This window comes from Thermobia domestica, chromosome 5 (genome assembly GCF_964235325.1).
Source record: "Thermobia domestica chromosome 5, izTheDome1.hap1.1, whole genome shotgun sequence".
NCBI lineage: Eukaryota > Metazoa > Arthropoda > Insecta > Zygentoma > Lepismatidae > Thermobia > Thermobia domestica.
Window position 1 is genome coordinate 20,027,331 of NC_137458.1, and position 21,385 is coordinate 20,048,715.

General features: G+C 36.3%; 1 protein-coding gene across 1 annotated transcript in view; it reads left to right on the plus strand.

The window, feature by feature from the left end:
• RSG7 (Regulator of G-protein signaling 7) overlaps nt 1-18,056 on the plus strand; it is a 214,040-nt gene extending 195,984 nt beyond the window's left edge. Inside the window, exons 13-14 of the mRNA XM_081758294.1 lie at nt 7,929-8,020; nt 17,778-18,056. Of these exons, the coding sequence (XP_081614420.1) occupies nt 7,929-7,994 (66 nt within the window). The 3' untranslated portion in view covers nt 7,995-8,020; nt 17,778-18,056. The remainder of the gene's footprint in view (nt 1-7,928; nt 8,021-17,777) is intronic.
• The last annotated feature ends 3,329 nt before the right edge of the window (nt 18,057-21,385 follow it).

Sequence of the window (21,385 nt, forward strand, 5' to 3'; positions counted from 1 at the left end):
TGGAAAACCCAAATCTTCGTGAGTTTTTGGATAAGTACTGCGACAAGGAAATCCCACACGAATCCACACTTAGGAAGGTCTATGTGGAAAATGTCTATAGTGAAACTATGTGTAGCATCCGGCAGAAAGTGAAAAATAAAAATTTCTGGTTATCAGTGGACGAAACGACAGACTGTTACGGACGTTATATAGTCAATGTTGTGTTTCGTATTTTGGAACCGGAACAGGCTGGAAAAATGTTCCTTGTGCATGTTCAGCAGTTGGAGAAAGTTAACCATTCTACAATCGCTGGCTGTATTGAAATCGCAATGCAGGTGGTTTTTCCAGAAGGCGTTCCTCGTAACAGGCTTCTCGTACTTGTAACGGATGCAGCTAGGTATATGGTGAAAGCAGGAAAAGCCTTGAAAGTTCTATATCCCAAAATGATCCACATTACCTGTCTGGCACACGGAGTTCACAGACTATATGAAGAAATTAGAGCGAGATGCCCCAACGTAGATCGATTTGTGTCAAATATGAAGAAAATTTTCATGAAGTGTCCATCACGACCCCAGGCCCTAAAGGAGGCTGCCCCGGTTTGCCACCACAACCGGTGGTGACAAGGTGGGGAACATGGCTTAAAGCGATTAAATATTACTTCGCCAATCTGCCTATTCTTGCCGAAATAGTTGTTGGATTTCAAACTAAAGATGCAGCATGTATTAGTGTTGTTCATGAATTGCTTAATGATATTAAATTAAAAGATGATATTGTGTACATTTCTGCAATTTTGGGTTTCTGGTGGCATCCATTGAGCGATTGGAGACAAATGGTCTCAGTGTGCATGACTGTCTTGAAACCGTAGAAGACGTTAGAACAAAGTTGTCAACAGCAAAGGAACCAACAGCAGATTTGGTGAAAGATAAGTTCACTGCCATCCTGAACAATAATCCTCAATATGGCACTTTCACCAACATCGCCGCTGTTCTGAGTGCTAACGGAGAATTAACTCTCAAAAATGTTGAAGATTTAACACCTGCAGATACAGTATGTTTGAGGTTTGCTCCTTTGACTTCGTGCTATGTGGAACGTACCGTACATTCTCACGCTAAGTCGCTGCTTGTAGATAATAGGCGAAGTTTCACAGAAGAGAACCTGAAGAAGGTCTTCGTGTCTCAATGCAATGCTTAAAATTACTTGTATTTTTGCATGTTGATTTGTCCGATCTTTATTTTTCATTTTGAAGTGTATAGCATAGCATAACATTGAAATATATACATTCTCTCCATTTATGTGTGTGTGTGTGTTCAACTATAAGAAACTGAAATCACAAGTTCAAGAGATTCATTACAAGCTGTTCAAATTAACACGAAGAACCTTCTATAATTATTTTATTGCAAAATGTTCGTTATGTAACCGTAAGCTAAGTAAAATAAAACATTAAAAAACACGATAGAACTTTCCTTTAAAAATCTGTTTAGAAACACAACTGGAAAATGTTCCTTTTGTAGCTGTCAACTAAGTTCAAATAAAACATTTTAAAAAATACCAAAAAATGAAACCACAAAATGTTCCCTAAAAATGAGTATGTAAATTAAGTGCTCATATTCTAATTTTTTCTGTGCTTTCAGGGGATGACTTTTTTTTAAATTTTCGTGACATTTTTTCAAGTTTTTATGACATATTTACATACATATTTTACAGTTTTATAGGGTATAAAGTCCCGAGCCCTAGATATCACCTTTTCTACTATTGAACAGTGTTCGTAGGCAAGGTCGCCCATGTTGTGGTTTCCAAGAGGGGCAAGTATAAGCGACGTTTCAAATATAGTTTCAAATTTTGCTGTAAATAATGTAAAAATTCTATTGTTTTCGATATTCCCAAGTATAATTTCCTCTAGGGGGCAAGCGCCCCATCTTGTCCCCCTAATGAGCGCCCTTGTTCGTAGGTTTCCGTGAGAAAATTTCCCTCGACTGACACAAATTTTTCCCCTTTCTTATCAAAATGTCCCTAGTTTGTCGATTGTCCAATTCCTATGCCAAAATTCATGTGATACGATTAATTTAATTATATTAAAGGAAGTGCCAACCAAAATAGTAAAAAAAAAAAAAAACAAAAAAAAAAGATAATAATGCTTCAACAGTAATGATTCCACACAATTTGTAATGAACTTAAAACGAAAATACTTACATAACTTTCTTCCGATGTCTTCTGTTGATTTGTGAAAGGGTAATGAGGAATTAAAATTTTATATAGTAAGCAAAAATAGAAATAACTAAGTCTTCTATTTAGATTAACTCATTACAAACTTTACACAATTTACATACAAATGCGTTTGTACACAAGGAATATCATGCTCTCTTGTAAAAGCCGACAAGAAAATTTCTGCTTCTTTTGCTTCGTCTTCATGAGCTTTTTCTTATTCGTTTTCAAGAAAGGAAGAGATCATAAAGAGTGAATTTTACATTGCTTTAAAATTTTACAGATGCTTTTTTGTCTAGAGAATGTTTTTCTATTTCGCTTTTTTTTTTTTTCGTAACACAACTTCATGCTACATAAAAACCATTTACAGTTTTCACTATTATCCTCCACTGGCATAAGTCAACCTTTACACTTTTCATAATCGAACCACTATTTTGAACCATATTTTGTAAAATTGTTTTTCGTCTTTAGGTAGTTCTATAAACTTTCTTATCTTTTGTGGCATTGCGAGACACTTTTTTTCCGTTTCCGATTGTTCTAAGATGCACTGTAACCAACATTTGTCTCCACTGAAAAAAAAAATCGATTTACTGGTACATACGCTTAATACAATTTAACCAAACACATAAAATTCACAAAGATATAAAAGTTCGGGTTGCATTAACGGTGATTGGGAAGCTCAATTTTTGATTTCAAGTATTGCTGTCCCCAAGGGCGCCGATTTTTCTGTAAATTTGGAGGGCTCATTCAGATGCAGAAGGTATATATATATATATATATATATATATATATCAGTCTTGGGAAGTAACGTAACGCAAGTAACACGTTACTTGTAACGTGTTACTTTTTAAGTAACGTTTCCTAGTAACGCGTTACATTTTTTCCAAAGTAACTGTAACGGTAACGCGTTACAAATTTTTAAGTAACGTACCTAGTTTGCGTTACTTTTTTCGCGTTACATTTCGGATGAGTAACTACAATATATGTATATTTTTTGGGAAACAAATGTTTTTCCTATAAGTGAATTTCTCAGAATGGAACAATAAAGCATGAACGATGTCAGTGACCGACAATTCCTGCACTGTTTGCCTTTTCCCGTTTCGCCTTATGACCTCTAGCAATGAAATTTGCATGTAAAACCTGTTATCACTTTTCATCTTAATGTAAGGCGGAACGGGAAATCGCGATGTGCAATGATGAACTTTATGTTGGTAGGCTTGCAAATGCATTCATAGATACAATTTGATTTGTTTATTTACATAACAAAATATAGTGCCACTTGCTCATTTTGGAAGATGTGGAGAGCTTCAGGGAAATCACGTGTACTGATTGCAAGCACCTGGAAGATTTTGTCTTAGATTTTGACAGCTCCAAATCAAAACATTCAGTGAGTGAACTACGAGTGCAATGATACTGGTAGTCTATTTTACTTTGATTGGTGTTGTTTTTATAAAGATGGAGAACGAAAATATTTTATCGTTCGAACATTTGGAAAAATACTTTTTCTTAAAATCTGAAGATGATGGTGAACAGAATTTAAAAGTAAAGTGGTGCTCCGGCGGGAAATATTTATCAACAACTAGGGTGCCATAATTAAAAACATTCAGTAAGGGGTTAATATGAATAAACTGTTTTGATGAGCAGGCCTACTTTATTGATGTAATGTTGATGGTATGTAATATTAGGGTTCTTTTAGATCCGTTTGCATATCCTAAAGTACCGTTAATTATAGAGTTTGAAACAATTAGCTTTAAAAAGCATGTATCGATTTTAGTTATTGGCAAATTTTGATTCACCCCCAATTCATGTGTTCTCATTTTGTCAGTTGTAGTGTAATGTTTCTCCATATTCTGTATTTTTAATTTTACATAGCAACATTATTATTATATAATCAGTTTAGCATAATAATAATAAGCAACCATTTTTTCTAACGCATAGGAATGGGCACGAGTCAAGCTAAAACTCGACTCGAATCGAAGTCGATTTTCTTGTCGAGTCAAAAGTAATATCCTCGAGTCGAGTTCCAAGCCGATTCACTGTTTTGGCGTAGAGTTTCGAGTCGAGTCGAGTTAGATAACTCGCTCGTTTTAACTCGTTTTGAAATCATGGCCTGATTACACTGGAAAGCGAAAGCCATGAGAAATGTAAGCTAAGCAGTAATATTGCATACTTTTAGTGTTGCTCACGAGAGGGGACACTGCTCGCATCTCGTCTCGTTTCGATAACGAGACTACAAGAGATTTTTTATAACAAGCTTAGCTCGGCTCGGCTTAACTGAGCCGATGGCTCCAGCCGGCTCGCTTGGGGTGAACCATCGGCTAGAGCTGGTTGGTTGGGATGAGCCATCTGCTCGGTTCGACTCAACTGAGTGAAGGGCTCTAGCCTACTCGGTTGGGTGAGCTGTTGGCTTAGCTCACTTCTCGGTTCGGGTCGATAGTGAATGAGCTGTGAGCCGATCTGCTCGAGTCGTTGACAATTCTAAACCCGGGCCGAGCAGTTTTGAAGATATTTGGGCAGTGCCCTATAACTTTAACAATGTTTGGCTCGAGCCCGAATACTCAACCTAGACCCTCAATCCAAATTCAGAAGCTCGTGAACAATGTCCTTGACTCTAGACTTCACGACTACGGAGGTTGGCAATCAACTACCTTTTTAGTATTCATATATAAACCGCCTGTCTTTCATATTTATACACAGTGTTGTTATAATAATAATAATAATAATAATAATAATAATAATAATAATAATAATAATAATAATAATAATAATAATAATAATAATAATAATAATAGTAATAGTAATAGTAATAATAATAAGAAGAAGAAGAAGAAGAAGAAGAAAAAAATAAGTTGTAGTGGTAGTAGTAGTACCGTTGATAATAAGTATATTGTCTATATAAGATACTTGAAGAGTACTCGATACTATACACCAGATTTGGCTCGACTCGACCCGAATTCGAGTCGAGTTGGAGGAGATTTTTCAAGCCGAGTTCTCGGGTCGAGCTCAAAGATGTCTGTTTCTAGTCGAATCGAGTTTCAAAGAAAACTTGCTCGAATTCACTCGTGCCCATCCGTACGTGTAACGCAGTATGGCATTTTAGTCAATGTTACATTATATTAAAATGTTCATATAGTTGTCAAGTAAAAATTTGTCCTTGCATTTACATACATCGATTCAGAACATGCAATAGTAATAATAATAATAATAATAATAATAATAATAATAATAATAATAATAATAATAATAATAATAATAATAATAGCAGTAGTAATAGTAGTACGGAAAACTAAAGTAATAAGATTTTTTCACATATATTTAATGTTTCGGACCTAAAAGTAACGCGTTAGTAACGCGTTACTTTCGAAGTAAAGTAACAGTTACTTTTTGAGGCAAGTAACGCGTTACTAACGCGTTACATTTTAAGAGAAAGTAAAGTAACTTGTAACGCGTTACATTTTTACAAGTAACTTACCCAACACTGATATATATATATATATATATATATATGAGGATTTTAAGCCAATTTGCATTCAAATTATGCCAAATATTGAATATTCATAAATACAATGGGGGTCCACATGAGCTTTGAGGGGGCCGGGCCCCCCTGGATCGGCGCCCTTGGCTGTCCCCTTCCCCAATTATGCGCTTCAATTTTAATTTGTATTATGCTGTGGTGTTTAATATAGGCATATATTTATAGTTATCTTTTAAATCATCAACTATAAATACACACAAATACATCCAGGTAACAATGGATGGAAATTATGCTACTTTGAGCACGCACACCATTATTATTGTATTGGTTCATTTAAGTAGAATAAAGAAAAGTTAAAGCATTTATATTGGTCAATCAGTTTGTGCTAGAATTTTCCTGAATTTTCATGTTTTAATGTAAAAAATTCCCTTTTTCCCATTTTGCTAAATTTACTTACGAATTTTCCCTAGATTAGGGAAATTTCTCTCAAACTACGAACACTAGGTTACATATCACGCCGTTGGATGGCAGCAAACATCCTCCAGCGATTGACATCTAGCGGACGAAGTTGTAACTTCTAGTGAGTGATCTTCTTTATTACCCACCAGAGTTCATTTTTTTTTTTTTTTTTTCAAAATATGATCTGAACATCAGTGGCGAAGCGTAATCCCACAAGTAGGGTAGATCCAATAAACTAATAACACAAATAACATTTAATGTATCATAAAATGTTTAAAATTATGGTTAAAATTTGGTTTTCCTTATTAAGTTAAATAAAAGAAACTACCAAATCTATTTATTTTAAAGAACTTTGTTAGCTGTGTTTCTAACACTGTTTAAATTTATGTGCATGTATACATAATAGTTTTTTGTTGTTTAATTTAACAAGAAAGAATGAATTTATATAAGCAAAAGTAGACGGAAAGTATCTATTATTATTATTATTATTATTATTATTATTATTATTATTATTATTATTATTATTATTATTATTATTAAACACATATTTAAATTAATAAAACACGCAATATGTATGAATGGAATATTCCTATTTAGCTCCACTACAAATATTTTGAAGTGCAGTTCATATTTTCCTCTGTCTGGAACTTGCAGCAGTGATGAGGGGAATTTCCTCCTCACTTGCTGTTTTCATTTCCTGCATATTTGAAATGGAGGGAGAGAAAATGAAAGTACATTCCTACAGTCAACTGTCAAATTTCTTGGATAAGCGTTTGTTACTTGCATCTCCCACTTTCAAGTAAGTACAATACTGCATTTAATTAATGTATCATCTGATAATGACTTCGCTAGAAATTCTAATGCTCAGAAGGAACTTGATTTCAATCAACGCAAGATATTTAATATTGCTTTCTATGCAGTGACATATTTAAGGGGGTGGTTTTCGGGCTTAAGCACTCACCGAAATTTTATCCCTACTTTTTTATTGTTATATATATATATATATATATATATATATATATATATATATATATATATATATATATATATATATATATATATATATATATATATATATATATATATATTGTAGAATTTTCACATTTCCAGGAATAAAGTTAGCAAAGCCCCCAGAAACAAAATCGTAAATACACCACTGAGTCTATGAAATGGAAATTACACAGAAGTATTATTATTTTATACTGTACTGTGGCATTTGGTAAGTTTATGTATGTTTAGTGTATCAGACTTCTATTCTAGAAGCTATTATGGTCCATGTATGAAAAGAAAAAGCTACTCTGAATAACTCCTGAAAGTATATACCTAAATTAAACAAATTATCACTAATAGAAACACATAATTGTACGCACATAGAAACTTCTTACTCTGTGTTAAGGAACTCATTTTATAACATATTAGCATTGAAAGATGCCTTCAAAGCTAAAACTAAACTCCCTGAGGTAAGCCTTCGAGCGCAATCCCAGTGATAGTAGCTTCGCTGCCTGAGCAGCATAGCCAGTAAACCTGTCTAGCGAGCTAGTGAGGCTCAGACGGAAGGGTCTCCAAGTGTTGCCAACCTACTATTTTGTTATCGAAAAACCCGAAGTGTTGAAGTATTGACTATTTTATAAGAAACCAAAGATAAAGAAAATATACGATGAAAAACAGGGTAGGCCCAGCCTCACAGCCTCATAGTACGCTTCGCCACTGCTGAACATTTAATGTATACGTATATTATTATAACATTTAAAATATTATTTATCATTAAAAAAAAAAAACGTACTAATTCGATATCTTTTCTTGTATCTTTCAGACTTCTGTGAAAGGTATTAGGTCAATAGTGTCGTTCTCAGGCAGAAAGGAAACAGCCACATCCTAGTCCATTGAAAAAGAGTCCTAAACAAGGTAAGAATAAGTTGGTTAGCACTGTATTTATATCCTGAAATTAAAATATAGATTTAAGTTGTAAAACATACATACAACCATCGTATATACAAGGCTAAGTCATAAGTGTATAGGCTAATACATACAACCATCGTATATACAAGGCTAAGTCATAAGTGTAATACAACCATCGTATATACAAGGCTAAGTCATAAGTGTATAGGCTAATACATACAACCATCGTATATACAAGGCTAAGTCATAAGTGTATAGGCTAATATATACAACCATCGTATATACAAGGCTAAGTCATAAGTGTATAGGCTAATATATACAACCATCGTATATACAAGGCTAAGTCATAAGTGTATAGGCTAATATATACAACCATCGTATATACAAGGCTAAGTCATAAGTGTATAGGCTAATATATACAACCATCGTATATACAAGGCTAAGTCATAAGTGTATAGGCTAATACATACAACCATCGTATATACAAGGCTAAGTCATAAGTGTATAGGCTAATACATACAACCATCGTATATACAAGGCTAAGTCATAAGTGTATAGGCTAATACATACAACCATCGTATATAGAAGGCTAAGTCATAAGTGTATAGGCTAATATATACAACCATCGTATATACAAGGCTAAGTCATAAGTGTATAGGCTACAAGGCATATCCTGGTATACAACATACCTCCATTTATTACAATGCAATGAAAACAGGTTGTCATTCAAAGTGTAGCTCCTCGTGTTGGACTATCTGCGAGTTAATTCTGCATTTCGGCAAACAAAACTATATATATATATATACAGTGGCGGATCCAGGATATGATCAAGGGAGGGGCTAAACCATAGTTTGCCGCTTTATCCAGTGTAAAAGAGGATTGAAGCCCATTTTATCCAGTGTATACCTGAGCGTCAAGGGGGGACTATAGCCCTCCTTGGATCCGCGCCTGTGTATATATATATATATATTATTGTTATTATTATTATTAAATATTCTGCCTTTCGGCAGGTTCTGGGACTAGTGAGGCTGTTTCTTCTATTTTCTTATTTACTTTCTTCCTAATTTTCAGTGGAACTAGAAATGTTTCTTCCATGTTTGTCCATTTTCAGCTTCCTCTTTCAACTCTCAATATTTTCTTCTTTTTTTCAAATCATTTATAACTTGTGTTCTTCTTCTTCCTATTCCTCGCTTTCCTTCCATCTTTCCTCCTATGGCGGTATGAAGAGGACAATTTCTTCGCAAGATGTGTCCAATCCAATTGGCCTTTCTACGAAGGATGGTGGCTAGAAGCATCCTCTTCTCTCCTATCCGTTTTTCAAACATCTTCGTTTGTTACTCTTTCTGTCCATTTTATCTTCTCCATTTTCCTCCAACACCATATTTCGAAGCTCTCTAAATGTTTCTTCTCTAACTGCCGTAATATCCAAGTCTCTGAACCATATAGTCCAATGCTCCATACATAGCACTTAGTCCAATATTAAGGCTGCTAGTTAAGAGTGGCCTTTTCTTGTTGAATACTTCTTTACCTATCGCAATTCTTGACCTGATCTCTTTGATGCAGTAAGTGTCTCTTGTCAAAATACTTCCCAGATGTTTTAAATGGTCAACCTCTTCAAGTACTCTTTGTTCAACTCTGACCTGTAAGGGCCCATTTCCATGGGATATTCTCATGACTTTCGATTTTTCGATGTTGATTTCCAATCCATATAATTTCCCAGTGTCAGCTATTTTGTCAATTATCTCATGTAGTCCTTCGGTTCTAGTTCTAATAACCGTGTTATCTGCATACCTAATTTTGTTAATGACCTGTCCTCCAATCTTGAAATCTCCAATTACCATTAATGCTCCCTTCATTAACCATTCACTGTAATATATATATATATATATAACAACCATTGCCGATCTATACAAAACGTGAAGGTAACTATAAAGTTAAACTTCTCTTGAAGCACCTAACCTAACCAAATCAGCTTATATTTAGCAAAAAGTAACAGTTTTATAAAAGAAATGTCTGACACCCCCAAAAGCGGAATTTATCCCTACATGCAGCCACCTACCTGCTAGTTACTCGATTCCACGTCACACCACTTCTCACTTATCATCTTGATTCACCATTCCCTATATACCTAATGGAAACTCAAATCGTTCCCACAATGCAACGAAAAAGATATTAGCGATCCTGTTGACTGCAGCCGTAACTAATTCCATCGTCTGCTCCTGGGGTAAAATTCTCAGATTGAATTTCCGGCTCCAGCAACGTTTCCAAGTTACAAAATATTCAAGTAAAAGTAATGCTACTTTGCCCAAGTAAAAGTAAAAAGTTTCTTAAATAATACCCAACAATTGCAAGTTCCAGGCACAGCATAAAATTTCCCAATGAGTGTTGGTACCAAAATCTGCTTGTTACTAACAGGGTCTCCTCCCATATCCCATTGCGTCTAGAGTCGCACCCGGACAGAATATTATAACTCAGCATTTGTCTTATTAACCATTTCCTTTGTGTTGTGTCGTTTTTGCAGAACTTCATACTCATTTCATTTCACTCATATACTCATAAACTGGAAATGCAACCAGACATCCGAACTAGGGTTGCCAACTCTGATAAATAAAAAAAACGGCACCCCCGAAAATTTCCTATGATATAAGTCTAAGTGTTAAGTATTTCTGTTCGGACCAGGGGAGGCAGAAGGGGCAATTTCTCCCCTCTCCGAAGAGTTTGAAGAATAAGTATACTTTGATCGATTGTCTATTAATATACTACTAGAAAACGTGAAAGTCTTATTTCAGTCATGCACTTGCCCTCCTTCAAGCGAAATCTGAAATGACGCCAGTGGTTCGGACCCATCCATGGCAAGGAAATGTACTATCGTGAACAAAAGTGCACCTTTATTCTGCATAATCCTTTGTACATTCACTAATAATCTTAATATATACGTTGTGCTTTAAATGAGAAACTGAAATCGGCATTGATCATTTTATGTATTCATCAGTAACTGCCATTTCTTTAAAATTATCGAAACAGATGAACAAAAGTATATTAATCTTTACGTGACAATTTTGGACTTGGAAAATGAAGTTTATTCTTTAAACGTATACTTCAACTACAAAATATTGCTTTAAGAAGTCATTTTTCACTCTCAATAAAATTCCTTACAAGTCAGTTTCAAATTTTCCCTGATACAGTCCCTGTCATCTCTTTAAAATTGTCTAAACAGATGAACAAAATATGTTCATCTTTGATAGATAGTGAAAAGTGACAGTTTTGGATTCACAGAATGAAAGTTACTTTTTAAATCTATACTTTGAACTAGATACAAATTTGAAAAACCGGTCACAAAGGGGTTTGTAAGAAGTTTGACCGGTCACCGGCTTTAATCAAAATAACAGCAATATATCCGGCCAGGCCGGTGAAAAACCGGCCAGTTGGCAACCCTAACCCGAACTGCCTCTTCTGATTATAAAGAATGCTTGCTTGTTAAAGTTAAATAATGTCTCTTCGCCCACCGAAAATTTCTCTCACTCCACGATTACATCAAAACACTTTAGCATTGGTAGCATTTTAAAAAAGTACCAAAATAGTTTTCCTACACAGTCATTTTAACGAAAGAGAAACTTTGCTCTGATCATTTATATTTTGAATAATATTTTCGGGACGTTTTGTTAGTACAGTGAAACCTCTCAATAGCGGACAGCAATGGGACATGAAGTTTTGTCCGTTACTGAGAGGTGTCTGTTATAGAGAGGTTACAGAAATTTAATTTCTCATAAGGGTAATTGTATGCAGTAATGTCAGTAAATACATTATGTATGGGCTTAAATACGTAAAATTCAATATGAAAATAGTCTTATTTAGTACAATTTGACTGGGAGGAATGAAGGAGAAATTCATTTCTCTTAAATCATAGCCTATTAAATCATAGCTGGGCAATGTTTAACGAAATAGGCATGCTTTTTCCTCTACAACGGTAATAAAACTCATTAGCAAGTGTCCTCTAAAAATCCTCAGTACGATTGCAGAAGAAACAAGTGTGTGGGTGTGTTTGTGTACTGGCGCGGCATCTTCGTTGACAGAATGGATGAAAAGGCAAGCTATTTGGGGGTGCATATTTATTGACCCAGGCCCAATCACAAAGAATATCCTTTTAGAGAAAATGAAAGAGGAAGCCGGGAAAACTCCAACCCAGACTTGTTCCAGTATCATGAGTAAAAGAAAAATGTTTCTTTTCCAAAAAAGTAAGAGTGGTAGCATTGCTCGTTGAAAATGTTATTGTAAAACAAACAATGTTTTTTTGTTATCTATGAAATTGTCGGTAAAGATGCAAGGTCCAGACGAAAAGAATTAAATTTGTTAGGGAAGGGAAGGTCTTTCGCATAGAATTCCTGGCCTTATGACTAACCCTGCATGAGTGTTATTGCTTATTGAAAATTTTCTAGGATTTCCACCAGAAACCAGTTTATTGCGGACAGAAAAAAAGAAAAAATTCAAGTTCAGCTTGAAGCTACTCTGTTTGATAGTTCATCAAGTCTAGACTCATGATAGGTCTTTGTGGGGAAAAGACTTCTGTCTACTGTAAATATATGGCAGAAACGAGAATAATTACTGTCCGTTATGAAGAGGCTATTCAAACGTTTTGCGGGAAAAAAGGACTGTCCGCGTCCGTATCTGAGAGTGTCCGTAAAAGGGAGGGTTTTGTTCCGTAAGAGAACATATATTTTTGCCGGGACAAAAAAATCTGTCCGTATTATAGAGGTGTCCGTTATTGAGAGGTGTCCGTTAAGGGAGGTTTCACTGTATTTGTTCAGAAACGGGACATTACGAGTCCCGTTTGAGTATAAGAAAAAAATGGGACAACAGTTGAAAAGAAGAGACTGTTCCGGCTGAAATCGGACGTCTGGTCACTTTACACGTACCTCCTATCTTCTGAATGTATTTTGTAGAGAGTAATAACATTCACAGTATTTCAATAAGATTTAAGAATGAGTATTCAACCAATACATACATGGCATCGTATTTTCTATCTTTCCAATGTATTTTGTAAGGAGTAATAGTATTCACAATATTTCAATCAAATTTAAGAGATGAATATTCAAACTTTATCCAAAAACAAATTAAATAAATAATTAGAGAATAATACGTGCACTTTTTGAGTCATGTTTCTTTTTTCTTTTTTGTTTGTTTTTAAGTGAGTAGGTGCAAGCAGTGCCGGATTTACGTGTAACCTAAATATGCTATAGCTTAGGGAACCACGCTCATGGGGCCTCAAAAATTAAAGGAAAAAAAAATTGAATACACATTTCCAAAATATAAGAAAAGCAATAAATAAAGTAAAATCTACATATAGTAACAATGCTTCGTTTGTGAAGATTCCTACGGTGTAAGTAGTGGGGCCTCTTCTGCTACCCTGCTTCCTAAAATATCACTGGTTTCTTCATTTCTGTATATAGAGTCCTACGTTCATTTGGACACATAAAGAGTCCCATTACCTTCAATATCTTAGGGCCCCACCAAATCTAAATCCAGCTCTGGGTGCAAGTAATATTTGATTTCTTTATTCAAGAAGTTGAGGGGTATCAATTAGTGGAAAAGCATTTTTTATCGTAAAGCAATTGAGTAACTAGGAGGTCATTACAATCTGCCACTAGAAGGTTTCGCCCTCTCTCTTGGCCTGGGATTTGTGATCATCATTTATTCTTTATTTAATTTATAGATGGTCAATGAGCTGTGAAAGAAATATACATAAATAATAATAACATATTAAACAAATGTTACAACAATAATATTCAACTAGAAAACAAAGGTGCATGTACAAAACAATAACCTAGGTGCAAAATAGAATGATAATAAACAGTGCAGAAGCAAATATTGTGGAATATACGGAGTATTGTTGAAATATATTATTAGAAATTGACGACTAATGGAAAGTGAAGAATGAGGTGCTCTGGATGTTACAACACATTATAGTGATGCTACAAGAGACAAATGCATGTTAATCTTCTGCCCTGGGGCGACTCAGGACTGATGAGACGTATGGAGAGCCCTTATTAGTGGTGAAGATAGGCAGTGCTATAATGGAAAAAGATGAGAAATATGCTGGTGAATGAGGTGATGATGGAAGAATGCAGCATGATGATGATATGCTGGAATACTGCGAAGGTACATTGAAAGCAAGCCACGAAGTGGTGTATAATAGTACTTATATGGAGATTCTTGCTGTAAGTCTGTAAATATTGTATCTGGAAAGATGTCCTTCCGATCCTGAAGATTCTTGCCTATAAACTTTTGACGCAAGTGGGCGATGTGGTGAATGAGCGGAGGAAAGTCAATTTTGTCATATAGATCAGTATTAAGGTATGGGAGTTTGATCCGATATGCTAAGAGAATGGCGTGTCTCTCTAGAATCTCAAGCCTATTATAAAGTTTATGTGCGGCTGAACACCATGCTAGGTGACCAAAAGTGAGTACACTTCTCATGAAGGCTTTGTAGGTGTTAAGCAGTAACTTAGAGCTTAAACCCCAGTTCTGACCAACAAGACGTCACAGAAGTTGTAGTCTATTTTTAGCCTTCATAACAAGTTTCTGAAGCTGGGGTGTCCATCGTAACTTATCGCCAAAGATGATACTTAAGTATGTGACTGTTTTGGATGGATGAAGAAGGTGTTCGCCTACCCGTATTTGCAATAAATTGGGATTACGTCGAACTTTACTATGACTCTTAGATGGGAGAACAACTAGTGTCTGAGTTTTGCCTTCGTTAACCGGCAATCGCCACTTGCCACACCAGTCGAGGAAAGCTGTAATTGTAGCCTGCAAATTTGTGTTAATTTGTTGCATTGTTTTTCCTAATATTAGGAAGGCGGGTGTATCGTCATCGTATTGGAATAGATAAGTGTTCGGCGCTGTAGATGGCAAATTTCAAGCATATAAGATATATAAAAGAGGCAATAAACTAGAGCCTTGCGGCACCCCTGTATGTGGGAAGACTGAATGAGATAAGGACGTCTTTACACTGACATAGGCAATACGGTTAAGTATGAATGAATATATGACTCGCAGATATGAAAGAGGGAGACCCAACTTAATCAGATTATAAAATAATCCGTAGTGCCAAATCCAGTCGAATGCCTTTTCAAGATCCATCAGGATGAGACAGGATGGAAGAGATTTATTATAGAGATTTGTAAGAATGGTGGTTAAGCGTAATAATTGATCATTTATACTGTAATGAGGTTTAAATCCAATCTGATAAAGTGGTAAAAGTTGACGTTCAGAGATATAGAGGTGTAAACGTAGGACTAGTATTTTTTTCAAAGATTTTGCCCAGGGTGGAAGTTAGCTGGATGGGACGATATGATTGTACAGAATCCGGCGGTTTGTTCGGTTTAAGAAACATACAGACTTTTGAAACCTTCCAATCGGAAGGATAGTACCCAGTACGGAGTATAAAGGTATATACTGTAGCCAGAAAAATGAAGAAATTTGCCGAACATTCTTTAAGAAGTCTGTACGATATTTGATCGAAACCAGAGCAGTGCTACGTTTGCGCTTAATAACGGAATGAATATCTCCAGAAGTAATGTCCCTAGTCAAAGGATTATTGATGTTTAAGATGTTATGGACAGAAGGCTGTAGTAATTTGTTGATTGTTTCTTCGGAAACTCTGGGACTGCGGCGGTGAATGTTTGGAGGAGGTGTAAAGACTGTCTGCGGATGGGTGGCGAAAACGTTTACTTTCTCTTTGTCTGTAGGTAAAGGCTGGTCGTTCTGTATAAGAGGATAAGTGGAACTTACTTTCTGACCAGTTAGAAGATGAAACTTCTTCCAATATTTCGTCGGGTGTGATTCTGTGTTCAGCTGATTGTAGGTTTTGCTCCAGCTAAGTCGTTTGTGAGCAACAATATAATTATGCACCGTCCGTTGCCATCTACGGGCTTGCGTTAAATTATTCATTGTACAGAGAGAACTTAATTTTACTCTGCAGAATTATGCTTCCAATAGTAAGACTCATTCAATAGTAAAAGGAAAACAGTACATGGATTATACTCGAAATATAGATTCAACTTGTCTTTGAACAAAGTTTGGGTATTTGTCTCTTCAAAATCATTCAATTATTGTGAATATTGTTTTCCCTACAAAACATACTGGAAACAGGGGATTTGTGCTGCCATCTGTTGGGAATTAGATCCTTTAGGAGGAGCGATCGGAAAGTATGATTACAAAGCCTGCAATGAAACGTTTGTATATTATTTCGTACAACCGACACAGCCAACAAATAGTACCTGCATTAGGTTATTTTTGAACATGATCTCCATATCGGTTGAAGCACTTGTAGCTTCGTGAGATGAGTTGAAAGATTCCCTCCTGGTAAAAATTTTGTCTTTGCGTGTTCACCCACGTTGTCACGAAGTTTTTCACCTCCTCATCTGAAGCGAAATGACGGCCTCTTAGATCCTTCTTCAAGTGCAGCAACAGATGAAATGCACTTGGAGCGAGATTCGGGCTGTAGAGAGGGTAGTCGATTATGTCATGCCCCAATTGTGTTCAAATCTGTTTGATGCCGTGCTGGATCGGCCACTGTGCTTCTCGTCGGTGACGTTTTCTCTACCAGCCGCAAACTTTTGAGACCATTCTGCGATTTATATGCTGACGAGATATTACAGTTTCTCCGTAAACGTCTACCAGTTGCCGATGAATTTCAGCCGCGGTTACATGTTTCGCCCACAGAAATCGAATAACTGCGCGGACTTCTTCACGAGACCAGTTTTCCAAACGAGACGCCATTTGTGTTTACATACCACTAGCGCCATAGGTGGCGGGTGTCTGAAACTCCGCACAGCTGCCAACTCTATGTATTAAAATTACCGCGCACTGCTCATTCCTCTATAACACGAAACTCCAGAAATATCGGCCTTGTAATCTTAGTTTCTGATCCTTCCTCGTATATAACATCAAAATGTTGCTTATGAATTTTATAATACTAGAAACAGTGCTCACTAGAAATAAAAATATTACTTATATTTCTCTTGTCTTTGCAGGTAAAGGCATCGGATTGCACGGACAGTCAAACAAGGTGTCAGAATTTCAGCTCAGTAGGCCAAGAGAATTATCCGGTATTTTCAAGGTCAACCAACAGATGGCGCCATACATTTTGGAGCAACGGATTTTGATCACCCAATAGTATTACACATGCAACAACAGCCCGCTCGCTGAGCATGATACTAGCAGTATCGGGTGAAACAGGCACCAATAGGGCACACGACCAATACCATGATTGAGCTATTGAACGATGAGAAATCAATTCATTTAAAATATATGGCGCCATCTATCGGTTGATTTTGAGAATAACGTATTATTCTCTTAGCATGCAGAGCTGAAGTTATGACACTTCGTACGGTTGTCCGTGAAGTTTGGTACCTTTACCTCCAAAAATAAGAGAAATATAAGGGTTTACTTTTGGATAGCCCTTTTCAACACCCTGTTTTAATTGCATATGCGTTTCAAAATCATTTTCTAAATTATTATAATTGTCTGTATTTCCCCGGTTGTTATCTAGTTCTAAAGTATTATAATTTTCTTTTTTCCAGATTGTTTTCTCGTTCTCAGTTATTATAATTGTATTTTTTTTCCAGTTGTTATCTCGTTCTAAAGTATTATAATTGTCTGTGTTTTCCAGGTTGGTATCTCGTTTTAAAGTATTATAATTGTCTGTGTTTTCCAGGTTGTTATCTCGTTCTAAAGTATTACAATTGTTTGTATTTTTCAGGTTGTTATATCGTTATCATCAATTCAATTGTTCAGGTTTGAAGACTTTTAACTCACTACTTTGGAATCGGAAGAAGAAACAAAGAATATCACGACAAAGACAAAGACAACAATGAATTTTTATTGTCATCCGTGGTTGATAGAACTGCACTTTTTCAGCTCACGAAAAGATAGGAACAACAATGAGGAAATATCAACCAATCAGATGCGGACACATCATCTTCAATACAAAGATGCTTTCCTCAAGATCCCAATCAATAAAGCTTACATTTTTCTTGTATTCCATATTATTTTATTTTTAAGCCCCTTTTGTGTTATCCTAAGGATAAAGACATACCGAAGATACTTCGCGATCGAGGTCGAAGTTTTAAGTCCCGGTCGCTACCTCGATCTCTAGATCTAGATGGATGAAAGGTGCACATAGCGAAGAGGTCACATCCTCGCTATTAAGTTCTTGTTCGAGGAGAAACATTACTGAGACGCGTGTCAAATTATTACGTCAGTGCATAAAAATCACTGCAAAACCTCATTTTGAAATTGAGAGGACCAAACAGTTTATAAATAGGGAGGGACCAATGAGAAATGCCAAAGTCTCGTCTCTTGTTTCGCAAAAATATTTGTCTTATCTGTTGTCCATTTCTATCAATAAATCTCTCTTTCAGCACTCAGGCGACAAATAAATTTCCCAGTAAAATAAAGAAAAGGTATGTCTTCAGGTTTCGAGGCGGAGGGGGTATTAACTTTACCAAATGAAGTTTCGTCACTGCAATTCCATTATTGGACATTGCCTCTCTATGGATACGTGCTTGTCCTTACAGCTATTTATTTACTTTATATATTAATCTCGTAATTGGGCGAGGGGGAGGCGTGAAGTTTTTAAGCATAGATATGATTAACACTAGCTTCTTCTTCTTCTTCTTCTTTTTTTAATAATTCCAGAATTTAGGGACTTCAGCCCGAAAGCCCTCTTTCTCTAACCGCTACTACCTAATATAACAAGAAGCCACAGTGTAATTCTCAGATAAATATGAATAACTTATGTGACATTCCCATTTGAGTTGCTATTTTCGTCCATTCTCTATTTAAAATGTGCCTATTATGATGTTTGTGCCTTTTATCCCATATAGCTGCAAGATTCCTTATTAGTTCTACTAATATATCTTTCATAATCAAATTTAAAGCAAAATCTTTGAAGCATAGACACACGGAATCCTATACAGACGAAATTCTGAACAAACGAAGATTTTATTCCGTGCAGTTCTTCAGGGAGAACCAATGAGATCACGAGCAACAGCGATGCTTCCACTGAACATCGATGTAAAAACAAACTCGGTTGTTTATCATTGCCACCACTAATTCACCATCGCGGTCGACCTCTAAGTCACGATGTAGCGTACATCTCCGGCATGCGCTTACCATTTGAATCCATTTGTTTGTGCCATTATCGTGGTAGCGACCGTGACTTAAACCTCGACCGCGAGTCATCTTCGGTATGTCTTTGCCCTAAGTTAAAGAAGTTTTCAGGAAGACAAGAAGAAAAGTTTATGTTGTGGGTTGATGAGTAAAGCGTAACAAAAGGAGTCATTGTGTAGAAAGCAGAAAAGTTAAGGATATGGGGAAAAATAGTGCTTTTACGGAATACACTAAAAAGAAAAAAGTTTTTGTAGGGGCTGAATGAAGAAATAAGGCTGAGAGCAAGCACGTAAGTAGGAATTTATTTCGGGCGGGCTCCAAAGTTTTTGTTGGGTTTCCATTCAATATGAGGATAAATTATATCAAAAATGTGTAAAATCACCTCAAAAATTAAACTAAATTTACAGACAAGTCGGGATTTCGGGAAAAAATCCGGATTCCCAGCCTAAATGTATTGGGCTTGAGCTGTCAACCTTACGAAGAGCTAGAGATTGCCACTCAAGCCTGTAGCCAGCCCAAAAATGTTGGGGAGGGACAATCCAACCATATTATAGTTCATCACCCCATTATAGTTCATTTGCAAGTCTACCGTGAAAATTTTAGGGGGGCAGCAAAAATTTAGGGGGCGGCCCCCCTAGATCCCCCTGGATACGAGCCTGTCGAAACCTGTTCCGAATTAGGCGGGACATTCTTAGTATTAAGAAAATGTTCAGCATCTTGAATTACATCCAAGAGCTTGAGTGTATGACAGTGTGTCCGGATGAAAATATATCAATAAGAAATTTCAAAAGGAATTGTTCGGTTTTGTTTTTCAGAAAAACGGAAGAATAGAATTTTATGCCCGCAGACAATTGATCGCAACAGAACCTAACGCATGCGCATTAATCATAAGCTAAATGATGTCCTTTATTTTTCGTCAGAAAGTGGAGTGCTGTTTTTGATTTCCAGAATTCAAGTCCCCTGTAACTGTACAGAGATTTAGACAACAATACAGACAGGAACCACCAGACTGTTATTGCATTGTTAGATGGCACAAACAATTGTTCCTCCTCATTATGCCCGATGCGTGAGAGAATTCCTGGATAACCATTTCCATATCAACTGGATTGAAAGGATACGCCCCGTTCAATGGCCATCGAGATCGCCCGACTTGATCCCCTGGACTTTTTTCTTTGGGACATACATAAATTTGGATGATCTTAGACAAAGAATTATCTATGCTTGTGCTATGAGACCTCAAATGTTACGCAATATGTTGAGGGAAATATAGTACCGCCTTGAAATGAAATGAAATCTTTGAGTTTTATGTCCCACGCTAATGCCGGTTAGGCTAAAGGAGACGGTGATGATGAGAAATGCATGAAATGGTGGAATGAAGAAAGTGGGAGGAAACGGGATAACCCCGAGAAAATCCATGAGCACAGTGTTTGTCCAGAACAAAATCCACACGGCGCGAGCTAGGATCGAACCAGGGACCCCAAGCACCGGAGGTGAACGCTCTACCACTGAGCTACCGCGCCCCCAGTACCGCCTTAATTATTGCTGAGCGACAAAAGAGGCATACGTGGAGGTACAGTGAGATGAGGTGAGTTTAGTGATTTTTTTTTTTTGCTGAATATTCTATTCTTTCCTCTCTCCGAAAATCAAAACCGGACGATTCTATCACTATTGGTACTAGAGTTATTTAAATTTCTTCTTGATATATTTTCATCCGGACACACACACTGTATATGAGATGACGCCAAATAAGCAGAAATACTTGCTAAATAATGAAAGAAATTTTTAGATGCATTTGAAAATTTCGACACACGATATGTACTTACTACTACTGAGATATCGTTATAGTTCTGTAGCTGAAAACTTCTTCGTGTTGGCAACAGTGAAAATACTGACAATAATGTTAGTCTTTGACTTATTCGTTGGTTCATACGAGAGGAATGCCGAAAGTTTTAGATGTTCTTTAAAAAATCAATTTATTTACATAAAACTTTTTACAATTTTTGAAAATAGCCCCCACAAGTATCAATACACTTTTACATTTTTAAAAACCACGATCCATCCCCCCCACAAATTCGTTTTTTGTAATGTCAGACGCTGCGACCCTCGTTTGAAAGTGGCGTTCTCGAAGCTTTTTCTTGAGTTTTGGGGAGAAGGCAAAATCACACAGAACTAAATCTGGAGAATAAGCCGGGTGCG